At 39.0% G+C, this 19,722-nt stretch overlaps 2 protein-coding genes across 10 annotated transcripts in view; both read left to right on the forward strand.

Moving 5' to 3' along the window:
• Window positions 1–13,157, forward strand: part of ngly1 (N-glycanase 1) — a 39,440-nt gene extending 26,283 nt beyond the window's left edge. For 2 of the 3 annotated variants that reach the window (XM_055660544.1, XM_055660563.1), the window contains 5 exons: window positions 1,515–1,625; window positions 2,825–2,995; window positions 9,332–9,517; window positions 12,218–12,410; window positions 12,507–13,157. In XM_055660544.1, the coding sequence (XP_055516519.1) occupies window positions 1,515–1,625; window positions 2,825–2,995; window positions 9,332–9,517; window positions 12,218–12,410; window positions 12,507–12,700 (855 nt within the window). In that variant the 3' untranslated portion in view covers window positions 12,701–13,157. The remainder of the gene's footprint in view (window positions 1–1,514; window positions 1,626–2,824; window positions 2,996–9,331; window positions 9,518–12,217; window positions 12,411–12,506) is intronic. The other variant, XM_055660555.1, reaches the window with a different exon arrangement.
• A 3,122-nt stretch (window positions 13,158–16,279) lies between these two features.
• top2b (DNA topoisomerase II beta) overlaps window positions 16,280–19,722 on the forward strand; it is a 110,763-nt gene continuing 107,320 nt past the window's right edge. For 2 of the 7 annotated variants that reach the window (XM_055660484.1, XM_055660493.1), the window contains exon 1: window positions 17,016–17,234. In XM_055660484.1, coding sequence (XP_055516459.1) covers window positions 17,193–17,234 — 42 coding nt within the window. In that variant the 5' untranslated portion in view covers window positions 17,016–17,192. Of the gene's footprint in view, window positions 16,426–17,015; window positions 17,235–17,928; window positions 18,011–18,369; window positions 18,592–19,722 lie in introns of those variants that run through there. The other 5 variants (XM_055660503.1, XM_055660532.1, XM_055660525.1 and 2 more) reach the window with 5 other exon arrangements.

A 19,722-nucleotide genomic window follows, 5' to 3' on the forward strand; every position in this document is an offset into this window, starting at 1 on the left:
AATTCTGACTTTAGAGCTTACCTTCCAGTTCCAGTTGCTTCACAATGTTTCACTGGTTCCATGACTTGGCTGTCCTGTTTGTGATGCAGCACCTTAGCAGCGACTTTGCTTTCCAGACTTTCTTCCACTTCTATCCAGTTAGCTGCACATTCTTCACACTTCATAATGCTTTTCTCACTAAATTCAATTACCTTGCTGTGAGTTTCGACGACATGTATTGCACAGAAGACCAAAGAACCTTCATTGGAATCTCCAGTAACACTAACATCAGAAGAAATACTCTCTGCCATGATGTGGGCTCCCTGCCTAGCTAGCCTGAAGCAAAGCGGTCAATTGGTGTCCGACTCAATGTCAAATGTGCTTTGATTGACAATTACTACTCGGAAAATTGGAGGTTTTTCCTCATATTTTAAAAAAATGTGCATGTTTTGTTCTTGAGTTTCAGGTATTATTTCTATAATATTTTCACACAATATGTTATAAATATGGGTAGATATGTGATTAGGGTCACAAAATGAAATGAAAAAGCACCTCGGCCTACGGTCTATCTAATATAGAACATTTTATTTAAGGGGCTTTTCATTCTTGAGACAGTGTAGACCACTTCGGTACTCATGGTGTTTGTATAATTGATGCAGCTACGATTCTGATAATAGTCATTGTTGCGGAGCACACTAATGTGCCCTTTGGCCCATCACAACCATGCTGATCTTTTTGCCCATCTGCACTAATCACTCTTGCCAACATTAAGAAACTCTACCTATTCAAACGCCCACCTAAATGTCCATTTAACATAGTGATTGCATCTGATTCTACCTCTCCTGGCAGCATGTTTTAGATCGGAACCACCTCCCATCTTTATAGAAACATAGAAAATAGGTGCAGGTGGAGGCCATTCGGCCCTTTGAGCCAGCACCGTCATTCATTGTGATCATGGCTGATCGTCCCCTATCAATAACCCGTGCCTGCCTTCTCCCCATATCCCTTGACTCCACCAGCCCCTAGAGATCTATCTAACATTCTTAAATCCATCCAGTGACTTGGCCTCTCCTGCCCTCTGTGGCAGGGAATTCCATAAATTCACAACTCTCTGGGTGAAAACGTTTTTTCTCACCTCAGTCTTAAATGACCTCCCCTTTATCTTCTCATAGCCACAACTCATAAACAGTTCATCTTCCAACGTTTAATCCTGCTCACCCATGATTCCAGTACATTATCCAGCTGCCAATTGAGCAGCACACGGAATTTAAAATGTTGATCTTTGTGTTTGATTTCCCTCGTGAACTTTCAACCCACTTTGGTCTGGAAACTCTCGGGACTCTAATATTGTTCCAACTATGGTCTGGTACATCTTCACTCCTTTTCCTCTACCCTTAAGAGTTTCATCAATCCGGGCCCTTACAATTATAGCAGAAATCAGATCTCTTTGCTGTTTGATAATCTAACTACAAACTGAAGCCTTTGATTATTATTTGTTGAATGAAATTTGTGTGATGCCCCAATTACTCTTTCAGGTGGTTGATGTCAGCTGGAGATATTCATGCAAGCATACAGAGCTTTTGACTCGTAGAACACAACTTGGGGAAGGATTGCTGCGACAAACTATTAATAAATTAAATTCTGAGGTGAATGTAGTGCAAAGATGTAAATATAATTGTGCTAATAATTTTGTTTTTGGAAAATAAAGCAGTTAGTAGAAATAATAAACGCAGAAACAATTATGCTTCATAGTTCATACAACAAGCCTTAACATTAATCTTGTACTGAACTTTTTTACAATACATTACTTAATATAAATTACTTCATAGTTCGAGTGAACCATGTTAAAATCTTTAACCAATGAGGAGATTTTTTCTAATATCATTAATTTACAGTAATTATTTGTACAATTCATCGTCTACCCTTGGGAATGGGAGCAAGAGAAAATCTCCTTTTCCCCACTATCCTTGGTTCTCAGTCTCTTGCTTATATTCTCCTACATAAGATTGCAAGAAATGAAACAGGGATAGACAAAGAGACCACCTGCCCCACCTGCTGTGCATTTCAGTAAGATCATGGCTGAATGTCTACATTTATTACATTTTCCAGTTAGCTCAGAATCTGTCAATTTCAGTTTTGAATATACTGCACCACCATTCTTGGGTAGAAATGGCAAAGCAACTAAGCTTCGAGTGAGGACATTTCTGATTATTGACGTCCCAAATGACCAAAACATTATTCTAAGTCCCTTGTTCCAAACTCTTCAACGAAGGAGAAATTCCATTCTAGTTTCTTCCCCATGAGATTCCCAACAGTTTTAGATGTGTTCAATTAAGTTACTAAATATTTTTCTTATTTCTTTGCAACATAGATTTAGTTGAGTTTATTGTCACATGTAGTAAGGTACAGTGAAAAAAGATGGAGGCTACATTGGCTCGGCTCATAGTGATGTCCCATTTCCCTGCCAATTTCCAGAGTAACTTATTCTCCCTATATTTTCTTAACCCTCACCCCATTCTCCTTCACAGATTCTTCAGCTTTTGTTCCACACACTCATTACAATCTATTGGCCAATAAATCTACCAAACTGAGTGTTTTTAAGATGTGGAATGAAATTGACAATGGTGACACTGGTAGCGGAGCTATTCACTAAATGCAGTTGGTTAAATGCTGCAGTGAGTATTGGCAATAAAGGAAAAGCAATAAATCCAATCAGAAATTATTTTTTAAAGTTAGTCTTATAATTAAGGGTACTGTGTAATATGAATTGAACAAGATGGCCTCAATATACATGGACCCATCTGGTTAACCTGAAATGTGGTTTCACTCTGTTTTATAATTGCAGAGAAAACACTTCCTTCCACAAGAGAGGAAGCAGGAACTTTTGGAACGGTACATTGTTGAACTTGTCGAATTCATTTCGCCAAAAACCCCAAATCCAGGAGAACTCGGTGGAAGAATATCAGGTTCTGTATTGTGGAAAGTAACTAGAGGAGAAACTGGAACTCATGCTCAGGTGATCACTGTTACTTATTAATTTGAAAAACATAGACAATGACCACCATTGTTGCCCAAATTAAATTTGGCTTTTTGGGCATTGACTTTTTTTATAAGATCATACTTTGATAATTAGAAGCTTTCCATTCACCTCTCCTTTGCTATCTTCTGGAATTCAGAATTTGTCTATTCCACACATGCAAGCAAACAAAATTGGACTATAAAGCATGTTCCTTTGCCATTTGTAAGTGACATTGGCCTCTAGTTTTGATTACAATTTAAGGGCACCTCTTTGCTAAATTGTGTTTGAAGCATTACAGTGAATCTTAAGAGTTTTTGTTGGATTGTTTCCAGGTGAATGTGGCTGTCTGTTTTGCATGAAGCATTATGTGAATGCTGTACATTAGTTTAGACATGGAACTTGTTGAAATCTTTACTGATCTTGAAAATCTTGATATGATCATTGACCTTTTCACCTCATGTCGTTTCCCTCCAAACATTGATCATGTTAACCTCCTCTTTCTCACTTGAGTCGCAGTGGGTGTTAAAACCTTCCTAGTTCCCCCAGACATAGAGGATTCCTACTTGATGATCTTGCAAAAGTGGCATTTGATAATTTGAATATTTATTTTTACTCGCATCGGCTGCATTAAATCTTTCCAAATCTTTGGAATCATTTCCTGCATCTGTTAGAAGGACCTTTTTGATGTATAGGCCTATGTTCATTTCTTGCGAGCCACTCATAAAATAGTCATGTTAAACATACAGTGCCCTCCACAATGTTTGGGACAAATACCCATCATTTATTTATTTGCCTCTGTACTCCACAATTTGAGACATGTAATAGACAAAATCAAACTTTTAAAGTGCACATGGTCAGATTTTAATAACGGTATTTTTATACATTTTGGTTTCACCATGTAGAAATTACAGCAGTGTTTATACAATGTCCCCCCCCCCCCCCCCCCCCCCCCCCCCATTTCAGTGCACCATAATGTTTGCGACATATGGCTTCACAGGTGTTTGTAATTGCCCAGGTGTGTTTAAATGCCTCCTTAATGCAGGTATAAGAGAGCTCGCAGCACCTAGTCTTTCCTCCAGTCTTTCCTTCACCTTTGGAAATGTTTATTGCTGTTTATCGATATGAGGACCAGTTATACCAATGAAAGTCAAAGAAACCATTATGAGACTGAGTAACAAGAATAAAACAATAGAGACATCAGCCAAACGTTAGGTTTACCCAAAATCAACTGTTTGGAACATCATTAAGAAGAAAGAGACCACTGGTGAGCTTACTAATCGCAAAGGGACTGGCAGGCCAAGGAAGCCTTCCACAGTTGATGACAGTAGAATTCCCTTTATAATAAAGCAAAATCCCCAAACACCTGACTGACAGATCAGAAACACTCTTCAGGAGTCAGGTGAGGATTTGTCAATGACCGCTGTCCGCAGAAGATTTCATGAACAGAGGCTACACTGCACGATGCAAACAGCTGGTTAGCCGCAAAAATAGGATGGCCAGGTTACAGTTTTCCAAGAAGTACTTAAAGAGCAACCACAGTTCTGGAAAAAAGTCTTGTGGACAGATGAGATGAAGATGAACTTATATCAGAGTGATGGCAAGAGCAAAGTATGGAGGAGAGAAGAAACTGCCCAAGATTCAAAGCATACTACCTCATCTGTGAAACACAGTGGTGGGGGTGTTATGGCCTGGCATGTATGGCTGCTGAAGGTACTGGCTCACATCTTCATTGATGATACAACTGCTGATGGTAGTGGTATAATGAATTCTGAAGTGTATAGACGCATCCTATCTGCTCAAGTTCAAACAGATGCCTCATAACACATTGGCTGGCGATTCATTCTACAGCAAGACAATGATCCCAAACATACTGATAAAACAACAAATTAGTTTTTCAAAGCTAAAAAATGGTCAATTCTTGAGTTGCCAAGTCAATCATATATTCTGAACCCAATTGAGCATGCCATTTTTATGGTGAAGTAATAAAAATGGCCCCCAAAACAAGCATAAGCTAAAGATGGCTGCAATACAGGCCTGGCAAAACATCACCAGAGACCACACCCTGCAATTGGTGATGTCCATGATTGGCAGACCTCAAGCAGTCATTGCATGCAAAGGATATGCAATAAAATACTAAACATAAGTACTTTCATTTACATGACATTGCTGTGTCCCAAACCTTATGGTGCCCTGAAATGAGGTGACTGTATAAACACTGCTGTGATTTCTATATGGTGAAACCAAAATGTGTAAAAATGGCCTTTATTAAAATCTGACAATGTGCACTTTAACTGCATGTGATTTTTTTTTCTATTACAAATCTAAAATTGTGAAGTACAGAGACAAATAAATGATGGGTCTTTGTCCAAAACATTATGAAAGTCATGTACATCTGGTTAAATTGACAGTTGTAGCATGAATTGCAGTTCCACTGTACTATTCCTAGTGTTATCTCCTTTTATCATTTGTGTATGACAAATAAAATATTTAAATCATGATTGTAAAAACTTGATTGTCATCTGTCTAGCTGAACGTGGAAATTCCTGTGGCGTTATTATAATCATTCAGGGCATCTTGCGTTAATACATCACTTAAAGTAATGTGGAATGTGTACCAGTTAAATACTGAATGTGATCACTAAACATCAGACGCAGGAGTAGATCAGTTGGCTTGCTCCACCATTCAGTAAAATCATGGCTGATCCTAACTTGGCCTCTACGTCACTTTCCTACTCTCTCTCCATAGCCTTCACTTTCTTGTAACTCAATTGTCGTGTCAATGTCCATTTGAATATATTCAATGACTGTCTTCCGAGATCTGTGGTATTAAAAAAAATCCCCAAAAATGACTATCCGAAACTATAAATTCTTTTTTTTTTAACCTGCCTTCAAATTAAGTATATCTTTCCTTTACTCCAGAGGCTAAAACGGCATGAGCAATGCCCTACAGAAATGCATTAAAATGTTCCTACTTCAATACTTATCCTTTGCAACATAGGCCAACATTCCTTTGGCCATCCAAATGACTGGTCTTCTCCAGGTTATAGCAGGGTTCCAGTTCTGAAAACTGTTCGTATCTAGACAATATGAAATTTGGAAAGGTGGCCGCAAACCAAATTCCCACATGACAGAAGATGATTGCAAACCTGCAGCAGCAGCTAAATCTATGCAGCCAGTCTCCTAAAGCTTTACATATCAGGGTTCGTAAACTGGAGAGGACCTGTACTTGTTTTAGCTGAATGCCAACTCCTGGTGGGTCATGGACTGGAATCCCCAGATCTTTATTTATTGCAAAGTTTTTGGTCACTTTACACAAATAACATATTTTTGTTCCAAAGCAAATAACCTCATGTTTCCATGTTTCCCATATTATACTTTATGTGCCCACTTTTAGCATGCTCTTTTAATTTATTTTGATACGTTTTCACAACCTGCTTTCCCACTGGTCCTTTTTTGTGTTGTAGGCAAATATGGCAAGAAAACACTCGGCTTCCTTTTATATGTCATTAGTACAGCTTGTGAATGGTTAAGAACCCAGCATTAAACCCTGTGCCACCCCACTAATTAGTCGTAGAGTGATAGTGTGGAAACAGGCCATTCTGCCCAATTTGCCAATACCAGCCAACGTGTCCCACTTGCTTGCGTCAGGCCCATATCCCTCCAAACCTGTCCTATCCAGGTACTCGTCTAACCGTTTCTAACGTTGAGACAGTTCCTGCCTCAACTACCTCCTCTGGGCGCTTGTTCCATACATGCACCACATTTGTGTAAAAATGTTACCCCTCAGATTCCTATTAAATCTTTGCCCCTTCACCTCAAACTTATGTCCTCCGGTCTGGACAAGAGACTGCTAGTGCATCTAACCGATCTATTCCTCTCATGATTTTATACACCTCTATAAGATCACCCCTCATCCTTCTGCGCAACAAGGAATAGAGTCCCAGTCCAGTGAACCTCTCCCTATAGCTCAGACCCTCTAATCCTGGCAACATCCTCGTAAATCTTCTCTGTACACTTTCCAGCTTGACAACATCTTTCCTATAACATGGTGCCCAGAACTGAGTACTGAGAACAGTTCTCGCCTATAATGTGGTGCCAAGAACTGAACACAATATTCTAAATGCAGCCTCACCACGTTCATACAATTGTTGATTGCCAATCTGAAAGTGAACCATTTATGCAAACTGTTTTCTACTAGTTAGCACTCTGGTGCAGTAAATTATTCTGTGATATCTCATCAAATGTTTTCTGGGAATCGCTTATTCATTTTTAAAAATGATCAGAAAACTCTATAGAACATAGAACGATTTAGTACAGGAACAGTCCCTTTGGGCTACGATGTTTATGCCAAACATGATGATCAGTTGAACTGATCTCATCTGCCTGCACATGATCCATATCCCTCTGTTCCCTACACTTCCATGTGCCTATCTAAAAGCCTCTTAAATGCCACTATTGTATCTGCCTCTGCCACCACCCTTGGCATTCCAGGCCCCCACCACCCTCTATATAAAAAAACCTTGCGCTGCACATTTCCATTAATCTTTCCCCCACTCACCATACTCAAATGGCCTCCAATTTGGGATATTTCCATCCTGTGGGGGAAAAGGATCTGACTGTCTACCCCATCTCTGCCTCTTATAATTTTATATACATCTATAAAGTTTCCCCTCAACCTCCGACGCTCCAGAAAAAACAATCCAAGTCTATCCAACTTCTCCCTGTAGTTGAAACCCTTTAATCAAAGCAGCCCCATCTTTCCTGTAATGGGGTGACCAGAACTGCTCGCAAATGTGGCCTAACCAAAGTCCTATTGAGTTGCATCATGACTTTCAACAGATTGGTCAACCATGATTTTTCTTTATGAAAAATGTTAACTTTGCTTGCTTTAAGATTTTCTACCAGCTATTACATCCTGCAAATGGATTCCAGCATTTTCTCATTCACAGATTTTAGGCAATGATTTTCTGGTTTCTGTCTTGTTACTTGAATACGAAACATTACAGTTTACTAATCCTCTGGGACCTGTACAGAGTCTAGAGAATTATGGTAGATTACAACCCATGCATCCATTATTTGCTTTTATAAACTTTAGTTTGCCTAGTACTTTTTCTCGAGTGAGAGATATTATTTTATGACCCTCTTTCCCTTTAGCTCTTTAATTATTTGTTATTATTGGGATATTATTTTAGAATAATTCACCATCTCTGCTATCTACTTTCCCTTATTAATTTCCCAGTCTCATCCCTCCAAAAGACCAACCTTCTCTCCCTTTTGTGCATGCCAATCAAAGCTTTTTCTCCTTTTGTTATTTGCTAGTTTACATTCATATTCTGTCTTTTCCCTCTTTTTCAGTCATTCTAAAATATTCTCAAATTTCTAGCTGAACGTTAATCTTTGCAACATTATATGCCTTTTCTTTCAATTTGATACCTTCTGGAACTTCCACTTTGGGTAGCCACAGATGGTGTATATTTAATCTAGATACTTTTTTTGCTAGAATGTACCTTTGCTCTGATTTATGAAATAACCCCTCTGTAAGCTGTTGCTGGCATTAGCCTGGAAAAGTGATTTTATTTGAAGTTTGGGCCACCAGTTTTGGACCCAAGTTCCTTATTTCAAAGTGAACTTGAAATTTGACAATGCTGTGATCATTCCTTGGGGAAATCAGTACTGTGAGATCATTAACTAATTCTGTCTCATTACATAATGCAGATGGTAAATAACATGCTCCCTGATTTGGTTTCTCAACATATTGCATCTGGGAATCCATCCCAAATGCATCCTGTGAACTTGTCCTCAAGATAACATCAACAATTTGATTTGTCACGTCCATTGACGATTAAATTCACATGATTATTGCAGTACCTTTCTTGCAAGCCCCCATTATTGTTTGATTTGTATTCCAAATTGAGTTTTCAGCTCTGATGGAGTTAATTCCTATAATTCACTTTGATGTTTCCTGTAGTGAAAAAAAGCAGTCTGCAACGTTCCAATCCTTTTTGACTCCTGCTAGTGGGAATAGCCTGATTTTTGTTTGCCCCTCTCCATGATATCTTTTCTGACAATTTCCTGTCTGGTGTTCTACTTAAGAAATTGGAGTTGCAATAGTGCAAATTATGTATTAAGAGTGTTATGAATTTTGCACAAGAAATTTCACACTGATTCAACTAATTTACCCAGTATAATAATTTTGCATATTTAAAGCACGTGGAGTTATTTTTACTTTCTACCCGGAAATGTTATGTTTTACGATAATGTAATTAACAATGTTCACAGAGACTTCTGTGGTATGGGGCTTAATTTTTCACCTTGTAATTATCTTCCTGCACAGAATCATGGATTCAGTTTTCTAGCTACTGAAAAAGAAAAAACAGCAAAGTTATTTCATCTCAAATACAGTGCAGCTGAAAATAACTACATTCGAGTCTCCAATGACAATGAAATCATTCATAACTGGGAAAAAGGTGTTTGGAAAATGAATTCCGTGCTTCGAAAGGTTGAACAGGACTGGAAAATGGTATGGCTTTATGTACACTGCTTTCTTAAGGGGTAAAGCCTTGTAACTTTACGTTCGGGATTTTACTTTTAATACATTTCTGATAAACTTTGGGTGAAATCAAGTGTTTCTGTTTAATTGCCGTAAAGCTGATCCAATGGTTCTAATAATGGAGAACAATGGAGAACAGACAGTAAAAAACAGAAAAGGTGCATTTAACTGAAGACCTCTGACCAAAGGCTGCTCAAACAATGTCTTCAAATTGCCATGCTAATATTGGTCAAGACTACACTGATATTTGATTTCTGGGAAGAGGTTTACAGATTTAGTTCATGATTATATGGGAAAATGGATTACTACTGAGTCTCAATCTGGCTTCTGGAGAAACAGCATTTGTCTCACCGTTGGGATTAAGTGCTTTAAATTGTTGCAAGTTATTCATAATCCAATCAATGTTTTTTTGTTATTTATTCACAAGACGTGACAAGACATTTTTTTCCCTTTAAAGGCGGCTTCAACCGGGTACTTTACCAAAGGTACTAAACAAAATTGAGTTGTGGAATTGCAGACTAGATATGTTTCTTTGTTAAAATGTTATATACTTGTGTTTAAAAGGAAAACGTAGTGTTTGATCTCAGCCTCAAATACTTATGTTTAACCATGTGCATTTACTTTGGATCTTTAGCTTCAGAATAATGAGTTCAATCTTTTTCTTGAGTTGAAAGATACTTGATCTTTACCTAGATAACCTCTTGAAAATATGATTTATTTTGCATTGTATGGATTATGTAATTGAAATATTGAGCTGTACTTACAGATGGCATTTTAAAGATTAGCATTGTTATAATATAATCTTGCTCATTCTCAATGACATTTTATTTTATAACTGTCAAAGATAAAGGTCGTTGAATATGATTTCTGCTTCATTGCTAAGGGCTCAATTTGTACACAGTTGTGTTGATAAAGCTGTATTTCGAACTTTAGCTATTGTATTTATGATGTTAAACATCCATAGCTGGCCTGTAGGATTGGTAGATAGCTGCAGGTGAATTGTTGTTGGACCTGTTGTTCAACAAGACCACTTGACAATTCTACTTTCCAATATGACTAAAATTCAGCAGTATCTGGTTTGTAAATGTTTTTTTTAAGAAAGGCCACTTGTATCCTTCCTCCCTGTTTGTGCTTTCTTTAATTTGCATTTCTTACTATGGAGCAGTTGTGTCAAACATGAAATAGCTGCATAATTGTAATATAATGCATCAAGCTATAATAATAATAATATATTTTATTGTCATTGCACGTCAGTGCAACGAGATTTAGTATGCAGCTCCAACCGATGAAAAAGAAAAGTAAAATAAATAAATAAGCTGTGTGTCGTGACCATCCGAGGGAGACAGTCCAGGGGGGGTGGGGGCACTCAGCAGGGCCGGTTCAGAGCCGCTATAGCTCTTGGAATAAAGCTGTTTCTGAGTCTGGAGGTTCGGGCGTAGAAGGCCTTGTAATGTCTGCCGGAGGGAAGTAGTTCAAACAATCCGTTACAGGGGTGTGATGAGTCTTTATGGATGCTGACGGCCTTCCTGAGGCACCGTGTGTGGTAGATGCCCTCCAAGGCTGGTAACTCTGTCCCAATGATCCTCTGCGCTCTGTGGACGACGCGCTGAAGAGCTCTCCTCTCCGCCTCCGTGCAGCTGAGATACCACACAGAGATGCCATACGTTAATATGCTCTCTGTGGTGCAGCGGTAGAACGTTGTCAGCAGCTGTTGGGGCAGACCAGTCTTTTTTAATGTCCTCAGGAAGAACAGTCGTTGCTGTGCCTTCTTGACCAGCGCAGCGGTGTTGGTGGACCATGTGAGGTCCTCTGAAATGTGAGTGCCCAGAAACTTAAAGCTGGACACTCTCTCCACACTTTCCCCGTAAATGGAGATTGGGGCGTATTCTCCATTATGGGACCTCCTGAAGTCAATAATCAGCTCCTTGGTCTTGGAGGTGTTTAGTGACAAGTTGTTACGTGTACACCAGTCCGCCAGGTTCTGCACCTCCGCCTTGTATTTTGTTTCATCCATAGGATCAAACAAAATACAATTTTGCTATTTATGCAAAAGAAGAATCTTGAGTGGAAATGTAACAGTAGTTGGGAGTCTCTTTCTGAATCTTTTTTTACCTGAGCCATTAGATACTGTATTTTTATTCTCAGTTGCTTTAGTCAAAGCTTCTGTGCAGATTCAAAGTACAAAGTGTAAGGGACATCTGAATGTGCATAAAGGAGTAATACAGGAATGAAAATATCAGTAAGTTTGCATTTCTTGTAGTGCAGACCATGCTAAGAGTTGGCATTTATGATGACAGTATTGTACAGAGGTGGGTGGGTGAGGGAAAACAGAAAAGTCTCTTATGCAAGCTAGACCAAGATCTGTAAACAATGGGAGAATTGAAATGTATGTCGTGTTTTGTTTTTGTTTTGCATACACTCAGATTAAATTCCAATTAATGAAGTCATATCTGTCATTTGTTTTATTTTTTATTATTGGTTTTAAATTGTCATTCCCACCATCGTAGTATCAAAAATTAGCCTCTTCAGTATAAATTATTGTCTTGTAATTGTTTGTTGGTCAATTGTTGCTGAACGTGACATCCACAATTTATTTTATAAGAAGAATATAATGAATTGTTTACAGAACTATATGCAACTTACTACAGTGTAATATTTCTGTTTAAACAGGTATACATTGCTCGAACAGAAGGAGCAGCATCTGCCAGAGTTAGTTGGAAGTTTGATTGTGGTTCAGTGGGACTGAAGATAGTCAATGTTTCTATTCGATCCACCAGCCAGACATTTCAATCTGGAAATATTCAATGGCACCTACATTCAAATTTGACCAATGTAGATCTAAGTGGGGGTGTGTATTGCTATGGTATTACTTTTGATGATTTCTTCCCTTGATTCACATAATTTGGAAAAAAGCAGTAGGTAAAAGTGGTGTTAATTATACTTTCTTTCTTTAATTTAGATCAAAACATTCATTCATTTGCTAATTTTAATGGATCTACTGAATTAATTTTGGAAGCTGAGATGAGTGGTGGCGATGGCGATGTTGCATGGCAGCATACACAACTCTTCAGACAAAGTTTGGATGATCATGAATATCCTATGGAAATCATAATAACTCTTAAGGATATTAAGATTAAAGATGAATATCAGTAACATCAACAGAAGATTTCAAATTCAAACCATGTTTGTTTTTATATTAATATTCAATAGAACAGAAATTTGCACTAAAAATATTTTGTATCATTATTTGCAAAGTATTCAAGATTTTCATTGAATCTTGATTGACTTACAAAAACACTTGTCTACAAAGGAGAATATAATTAAAATACAAAGTATAAGGGTTTTTTTTCCAGTATCATTTGGTGAATAAAAGTTGACATTTCGGGTTTTATATTGTGTTTTCAATGTTACATAATATATCCATTATGGTGTAAATGGATCTAAAACAATACATGCCTATTGCACAAATTAGCTGCCGTGTTTACACATTACTTCATAATTGGATATTGATTGCTTTATTTTCAAACGTCTTCACAACATGATGTCATATATAAGAGCAATTTTTGAATCACTTTTTTAAATGACCATTAAACTAGCACACTTTGATGAATTTTATGTATTTTTATATCCTTTATAGCTAATGCTGGATACTTTAATTTTGTATCTTTAGAATTGCTCTATTATTGCCAGAGCTGTCATTACTTGACATAATGTAGATAGGAGAGGGGCCCAACAGAACATTTCCATGAATGTGATTTCCATGATCTACACAATGAGGGTAAAAAAAAAAACAGTTTTAACAAGATAACATCTTAGCCTAAATAAACAATAAATGGCTTAAACTTTGCTTTCTCTTCAGATTTAATGTTCATGCACGCTGCACATCTGCTGCATTTATTTCAAATGTGTGGTTTGTTGCAATACTGTTTCTAAACACAGCAATGTTTGTCCATATGTACATTTTACCACAAACCTATTTCAGACAGATTTTGATAGGAATGATACAAGAAAATATTAACGAACTATAGAAAGGGTGTGTCATTGACAATTTTCAGTAAATTGTGACACGATTCATTTTTGTTGGCAAGTTTGAGGCCACAGAGTGTTTAGTCTAAATTAGTGGAATAAAGCACTAATGGCTAATATGTTTTGGAAGGAACTACAGATGCTGGTTTATACCAAAGATAGACACAATGTGCTGGAGTAAATTAGAGGGTTAGGAAGCATCTCTGGAGAAAAAGGATGGGTGATATTTCGGACCCTTCTTCAGACTTTTCCCCTCTTCTGGAAAATTAATCTTCCAACCCTTCATTTCTCTCCAGAGATGCTGCCTGACCCACTGAGTTACTCCAGCACTTTGTATCTATCAATGGCTAATAAGATATTTTTTTATCAAAGGAAGGTTGGGTTATTTTAGAGTGAAATAATTATTTTGGTTACGTAAATGACAACAGGGACCGTATCTTGTAGGAAATGCTGTACATGCTTGGGTTTATTTCTCAGCAAACGTAAAGATTTAAAATTCATAAGAAATGTATAGACTAGGATAATGAAAATGTTTACATTTCAAATGAAAACAAAATACTTAAGTACTCTGCAAGTCAGGTGACATTTATGTAGAGAAAAGATTAACATTTTTAGAACAGTTTTAATGAAATTGGAAGAAATTGGCAATAATCCAAAGAATCTGGTTTACGGTATGTGGTGATAGCGCCCACCGATCTCGCTAAGTACTAATAAGATTTGAATTATTATTTCAGATTTCTAGTCTCAAGGAGAATTTACTTGATATTCATACGTAGCAGCGTTCTGATCTGGAAGTTATAAATAAATTAGTTGCCATTAAATCCAATATAAACTTTATCCAGAGTTGTAGAAATGTAATACAAATTACTCTGTGGACTTGTATTTCAGTAGCATTCTTCATAGCACAAAAACAATTCATTATATTTTTCAGGACTGTTATAAATTATAATTTGATAATCAGCCACAATAAGAACTTGGGTTAGAAAATAGATAGATTTCAAGGAGCACCTTGCACCTACTGAGAGGTAAATTAGAAACATAGAAAATCAATGGTTGATTCTATTACTGCCAGTAAAAGTGATCAAAATCAGAGGTGTATAAGAAAGCAGAATTATTAGGTGCTAAACATTTTAGTGATGGTGCTTATGAGGCTTTTGTCGGGAGGGATGAGAATTACTTTTGAGATGTTTGGCTTGTTCAGCAAAATGTATGGTGGCAGAAAAGTATTTTGGGATTTAGAGTATGGCATTTTGGATGGCCTTGTTTATTGGCTGTAGAACGAAGGAAGCTTCCTAGGAATGGCTTGGAATGGTAAAGCCTAGTGATATTGAGAATGGGCGAAGGGTTTCAGAGTATGTGCTGAGGCAGTTGCAAAGTTTGGTGCAAAATGAGCAGAAGTACAAATATATGTCAATATGTAACACAAGGCTCTATGTAAAGTCAGATTTGACAGGATCTGAACATCCTGGTTTATGATGAAACCAGGATGTAGAATCATTGCAATGGCTAGGGAAAATGAAGTAGATGGCTTTTTGCCTGTTTAGTTGGGAAGAAATTTCTGATCTTTGGAAATGGATGTAGTATTGACAATTTGGAGCACGGGGGGTATTTATGGTCATGGTGGTAAGGTGAAGAAGGAGTCTAAATGCCCCTCTCCCTCTCTTATTTCTTACGTTTATGACAGTGTTTACATTTTTATATGATCAGCAAATTTGGAATTTAATTTGCACTACATACTTGATGGGTGTCTTCAACTTCCCCAGTTACTGAGATGTAGTACCACTTTTATGTAATAACACTTTTCATAGAATTTTCAATTGGGTATGTATATTGCCTTCAAGTTAAATCATACTTTACTGAGCAAGCAAAATTACAGTTTATCCCTAGATTCCCAGTTCACCAAGTTTGGTAGTGGCTAACATTAAAGGTAAAGGCAACCCCAATGTAGGCAAATAACGGAAAAAGGAATAAACAAGTAATTAGAAAAGGATAGTTATTAAACTAATAACAGCAAATTGCTGGCATCTCAACCAAATTAATCGAGGATAAAGTTATGTTTCCATGTTGCTAGTTCTACGCAAAACACTAAAAAACTACGGTTGTATTTTTGACGTTAAATTATTCAAAATTGTTGATTTTCTGATATACTATTTGTATACGTTTAGTTGTATTTCTTAAAGCATTCCAGGGTGGAACCATAAACTAAGAATTGCGTCAATAGAACAGAGAATGTTGGAGAATTTGAAGAGCTAATGCTAGTAGAATGGATTTAACTGAATAAATAAAGCAAGCTGTAGATGATTTTAGATCATCCTCGTCCGTAAACTCAGCGGGTGCAGCAGCATCTATGGAGCGAAGGAAATAGGCAACGTTTCGGGCCGAAACCCTTCTTCAGACTATGCGGTCTTCACACTGACAAAGAATCTTTGACCATGTTACTGCCAGGAAAGCAACTCCTGTCCCTCAGATAAATGGTTGGGGGACATGAATGAAAGATAAATACACATGGCAGTTTCCATTATTCAAAACTGTGGGAAATGTGTAGTCTGCTATTATTTTTGAGAGCGATAAAAATAACGTTGAGTGTTGACCCCTCCAAATACTGATGCTGAACCAACTTCAGCATATCCCTGATGAAAAGCCGGCCGCCGGCCACGCCGACCCAACGACGCCGTCATCATTGACACAGAGATCCTTCTACACCAGATGCATCAAGGACGTCACGCCGGAACCGAGTCGCTGATGACCTAGCATCTTTGCTGCTAAGTGGGTGGGGAAGCCGGTGAAGACGGAGGCAGGCGGGCGATTGGCGGGGGTGGCCGGCAGCCGCCAGTCGGTGTGTGGCTCGCTCGGTGGGTCTGAGTGAAGCCGGCGGCGGGCGGGCGGGCGGGTGGCTCGAGCGAGCGAGCGAGCGAGCGGCGACGGTGACGCTGTAGCTTCCTCGCGCTCCCATTGTCTGGGGTGGCCGCGTGAGAGAGAGAGCGAGCGAGCGCGCGCGTGCGCGCGGGCCGGCCGTTGAGACGTTGGTTTAACGGCCCGGAGGCCCCGCCAGGCCGCCAGCAGAGTTCAACCGTCCTCCATTTTATCATCAGGAGCCGGCGGAGCGAGCGTTTTCAGTGCGGGCATTTTTGTTTACGTGTTTGCAGTCGTTCAAAGACAACGATCGGGAAGAAGAAGAAGAAAAGCAGTTTGCCCCCCCCCCCCCCCCCCCCTCCCCCTCCCCATCCCTGTTGGTCCAAACCCTGTGCTTGTTGAACGCCGCGATGGCGGCCTCGCACTGAGGCGGGGAGAGACAGGCCGGGTGTAGGCGAACAAACGGCGATCGGCTTTCAGCCGTGATCGCTCCCGACGCCCATTCTCCTCGGGCCTCCGTCGATACCCGGCGAGTGGCGAGAGCGTGGGCCGGCCGGCCGGGTGGGTGGGTGGGCGGGCGGTCACTGATGAGACGGGCAAGGCCGGGGGAGTGAAAGATCGGCCGGCTTGAAGCGACCGCCGACCCGGGGAGCGAGCGAGCGAGCGAGCGATCTAGCGATCCCCTGCTCAGCCCTGACTCTTAAACAGCCGGCCGGCACCTTGCAACGGCGGCGGAGACGGTGCGAGTGGTGCAGTCCTTCGGAAGATGTCTACGGGAGACGGAGAGGCCGGAGGTTTGACCTGGGTGGTAAGTGTGTGTGTCAGCTGCGGACTAGGCTGGGCCGAACAACCCCGATCAGTGTGTGAGAGGGAGGAAGGGAGCGGTGCCGCTCACCAGGCCCAGTCCGCCCGTTCCGGTGGATGGCTGGATGAATGCTGGGGCGACTACAGAAACCAGCCAGTGTTTTTTTTTTAAATTAGAAACGAGCAACGTTTCTTTACAGAGCCAATGATTCAAACGCGCTAGGAGTTTTGCTAGTTTTAAGATTCCTAGCGTCTCCATCTGCGTTTAATCCCGGCTGTCATTCGGCGTCTGTTGTAACTTGACGCCATTCACGGTATCACACATGACAGAGGCAGGAAGTAAACTTTCGGGCTGTGAAGTATTGTATTTCATTGAAGAAATCACAAGACCATATAGTTGACGTAAATTTGAACAGTTACAACTTTTCTAATGTACATGGTGGGATTCCGTCCAATCTCCTGTTTCAGTAATTATGAATATGAATGATGAAAGGTTTTGGAACCTCTTTACAATTTATACAAATGGATGAAAGTACCAAAGGCTGGTTTCTAAATTCGCTGACGACACAAAAATAAGTAAGGAAGCAAGTTGTCAAGAGGACCAAGGAAGCTACAAAATAATATAGGTTTTTAAAAAATGGGAAATTATTTGGCAAATGAAGAATATTTATGCAAATGTGATTGACTGTTTTTGGCAGGAACAATAAAATACACTATCTGAATGGTGAGAATCTGCAGTTCAGGGATGCAGAGGGATTGGAGTGACATAGTGTACATAAGGTAATATGCTAGTGTCTGAAAGTTATTATGAAGGGAAACTGAAAGTAGCAAGGTTTTGCATTGGCCATTTCTGGAGTGTTGAGTACAGTATTGATCTCCTATTTTAGAAAATATGTTTTGCATTAAAAGAAGTTCAGATGTTTACCCAAATATCAGCTTGACTGGGTGGGTTATCTTCTGAGGAACGCTTGGACAAGCTGGGCATGTGTCTGTTCGAATTTAAGGAAGTCAGAGGTAATATAATTGAAACATGCAATACCCATCAGGATCTTGGGAGGATGGATGCAGAGAAGATGTTTCCTTTTGATTCTAAGGGGGGCTGCCCATTGATGGAAGATTAAGTATTTTTTTCCTTTCAGGACATTGAGTCTTTGGAATTCACTTCCTCAAAGGATGTTGGAAGAAGAATCGGATTCTATTTAATTTAGTAGATAGATATTTGATAAGCAAGGTGATATAAGCTTACCAGGAAGACAAGAATTCAAAATTGAGATTATAATCAGATCAGCCATGATCAAGTTAAATGGCAGAACAGGCATGAGGGGTTGTGTGGCCTACTTCTGCCAAGAATGTGTATGTTTGTAAGTATTTTATATGGTCTTCAACTCTTCTACAATTTATTTAATGTAATTTCACACCTAACTGAATTTAGTGGTACTTCACCTGAATGTATTCACCTAATCTGAATGAGCATGTTTTACATTTTCACCCGATTGAATTAATGAATCAATCTGGATGGTGAATATTTAACAATGGGGTTGGGATTGCCCCTTAGCAGATGTGGATATTAACTTGGGAATCACAGTTCATTGAATCCATGGCAAAAAGTTTTCAGTTGTTTATTGGACTTAAGACAACTTTATTGTTTAGAGTCATAGAATATGGAATCCTTAAGGCACAGACTAAGGCCAATTAATCCATTGGGTTTGTATTGGTTGTTTGTGGACCATTTAAGATAACGTCCACCCTTTAACAATGTCCTGTCCCTTATCAAATGTTTTAATCACCTTTGCAATTATGTTTCAGATCATAACCATAGCATGGGTAAAAGCTATTCCCTCCTATTTGCCTGCTTCATTTGTCAATCTCATTTGATTCAAAGAGTAACAGTTCTGCTTACATTTTTTATTGTTGTGATGCAGTTCCATTTATCTTCTTTCACCCTGTGGAGGGAGATACAGAATTGATGTATTGATTTAATGACTTTTCAACAGAACGTTTTGCTTTTCAATTGCTCTCAACGTTCATTGTTTGCCATCTTTGATACTTCACAGAGCATGGTCCCAGTATTACCAATTTCATCTTATCACTAATCATTTGTCAATAAAATAATTGTAATGAATTTTCTGTTCATTCTGTATGACCTCCACTTCCTTATTAAGATACGATGACCAGACAATTGAGCCCAAACCAGCTTTTAACAAAGTTTAAAAATATCCTGTCTGTTTGGTGATCACTTTAATTACTGTTCCAGATTCAATGCACAGCTAACTGCCCAAGTACTGTAATTTATGCAAATATCCACTTCGGTCCTTTTTTTTCTTCCATACCATTTTAGAACTGACATTTGGTCTATATTGACTTTTCACATTTGCCCACCCACATTTTTTGGCAGTCTTTTTAATCATCCCCCCCACCCCCAAGTTTGATGTAACTTACAGATGTTAAAATAACCCCACTTCCAATCAGTAAAGCTGTGGCCCGAGCACTGC

This window comes from Leucoraja erinacea, chromosome 2 (genome assembly GCF_028641065.1).
Source record: "Leucoraja erinacea ecotype New England chromosome 2, Leri_hhj_1, whole genome shotgun sequence".
Taxonomy (NCBI): Eukaryota; Metazoa; Chordata; class Chondrichthyes; order Rajiformes; family Rajidae; genus Leucoraja; species Leucoraja erinaceus.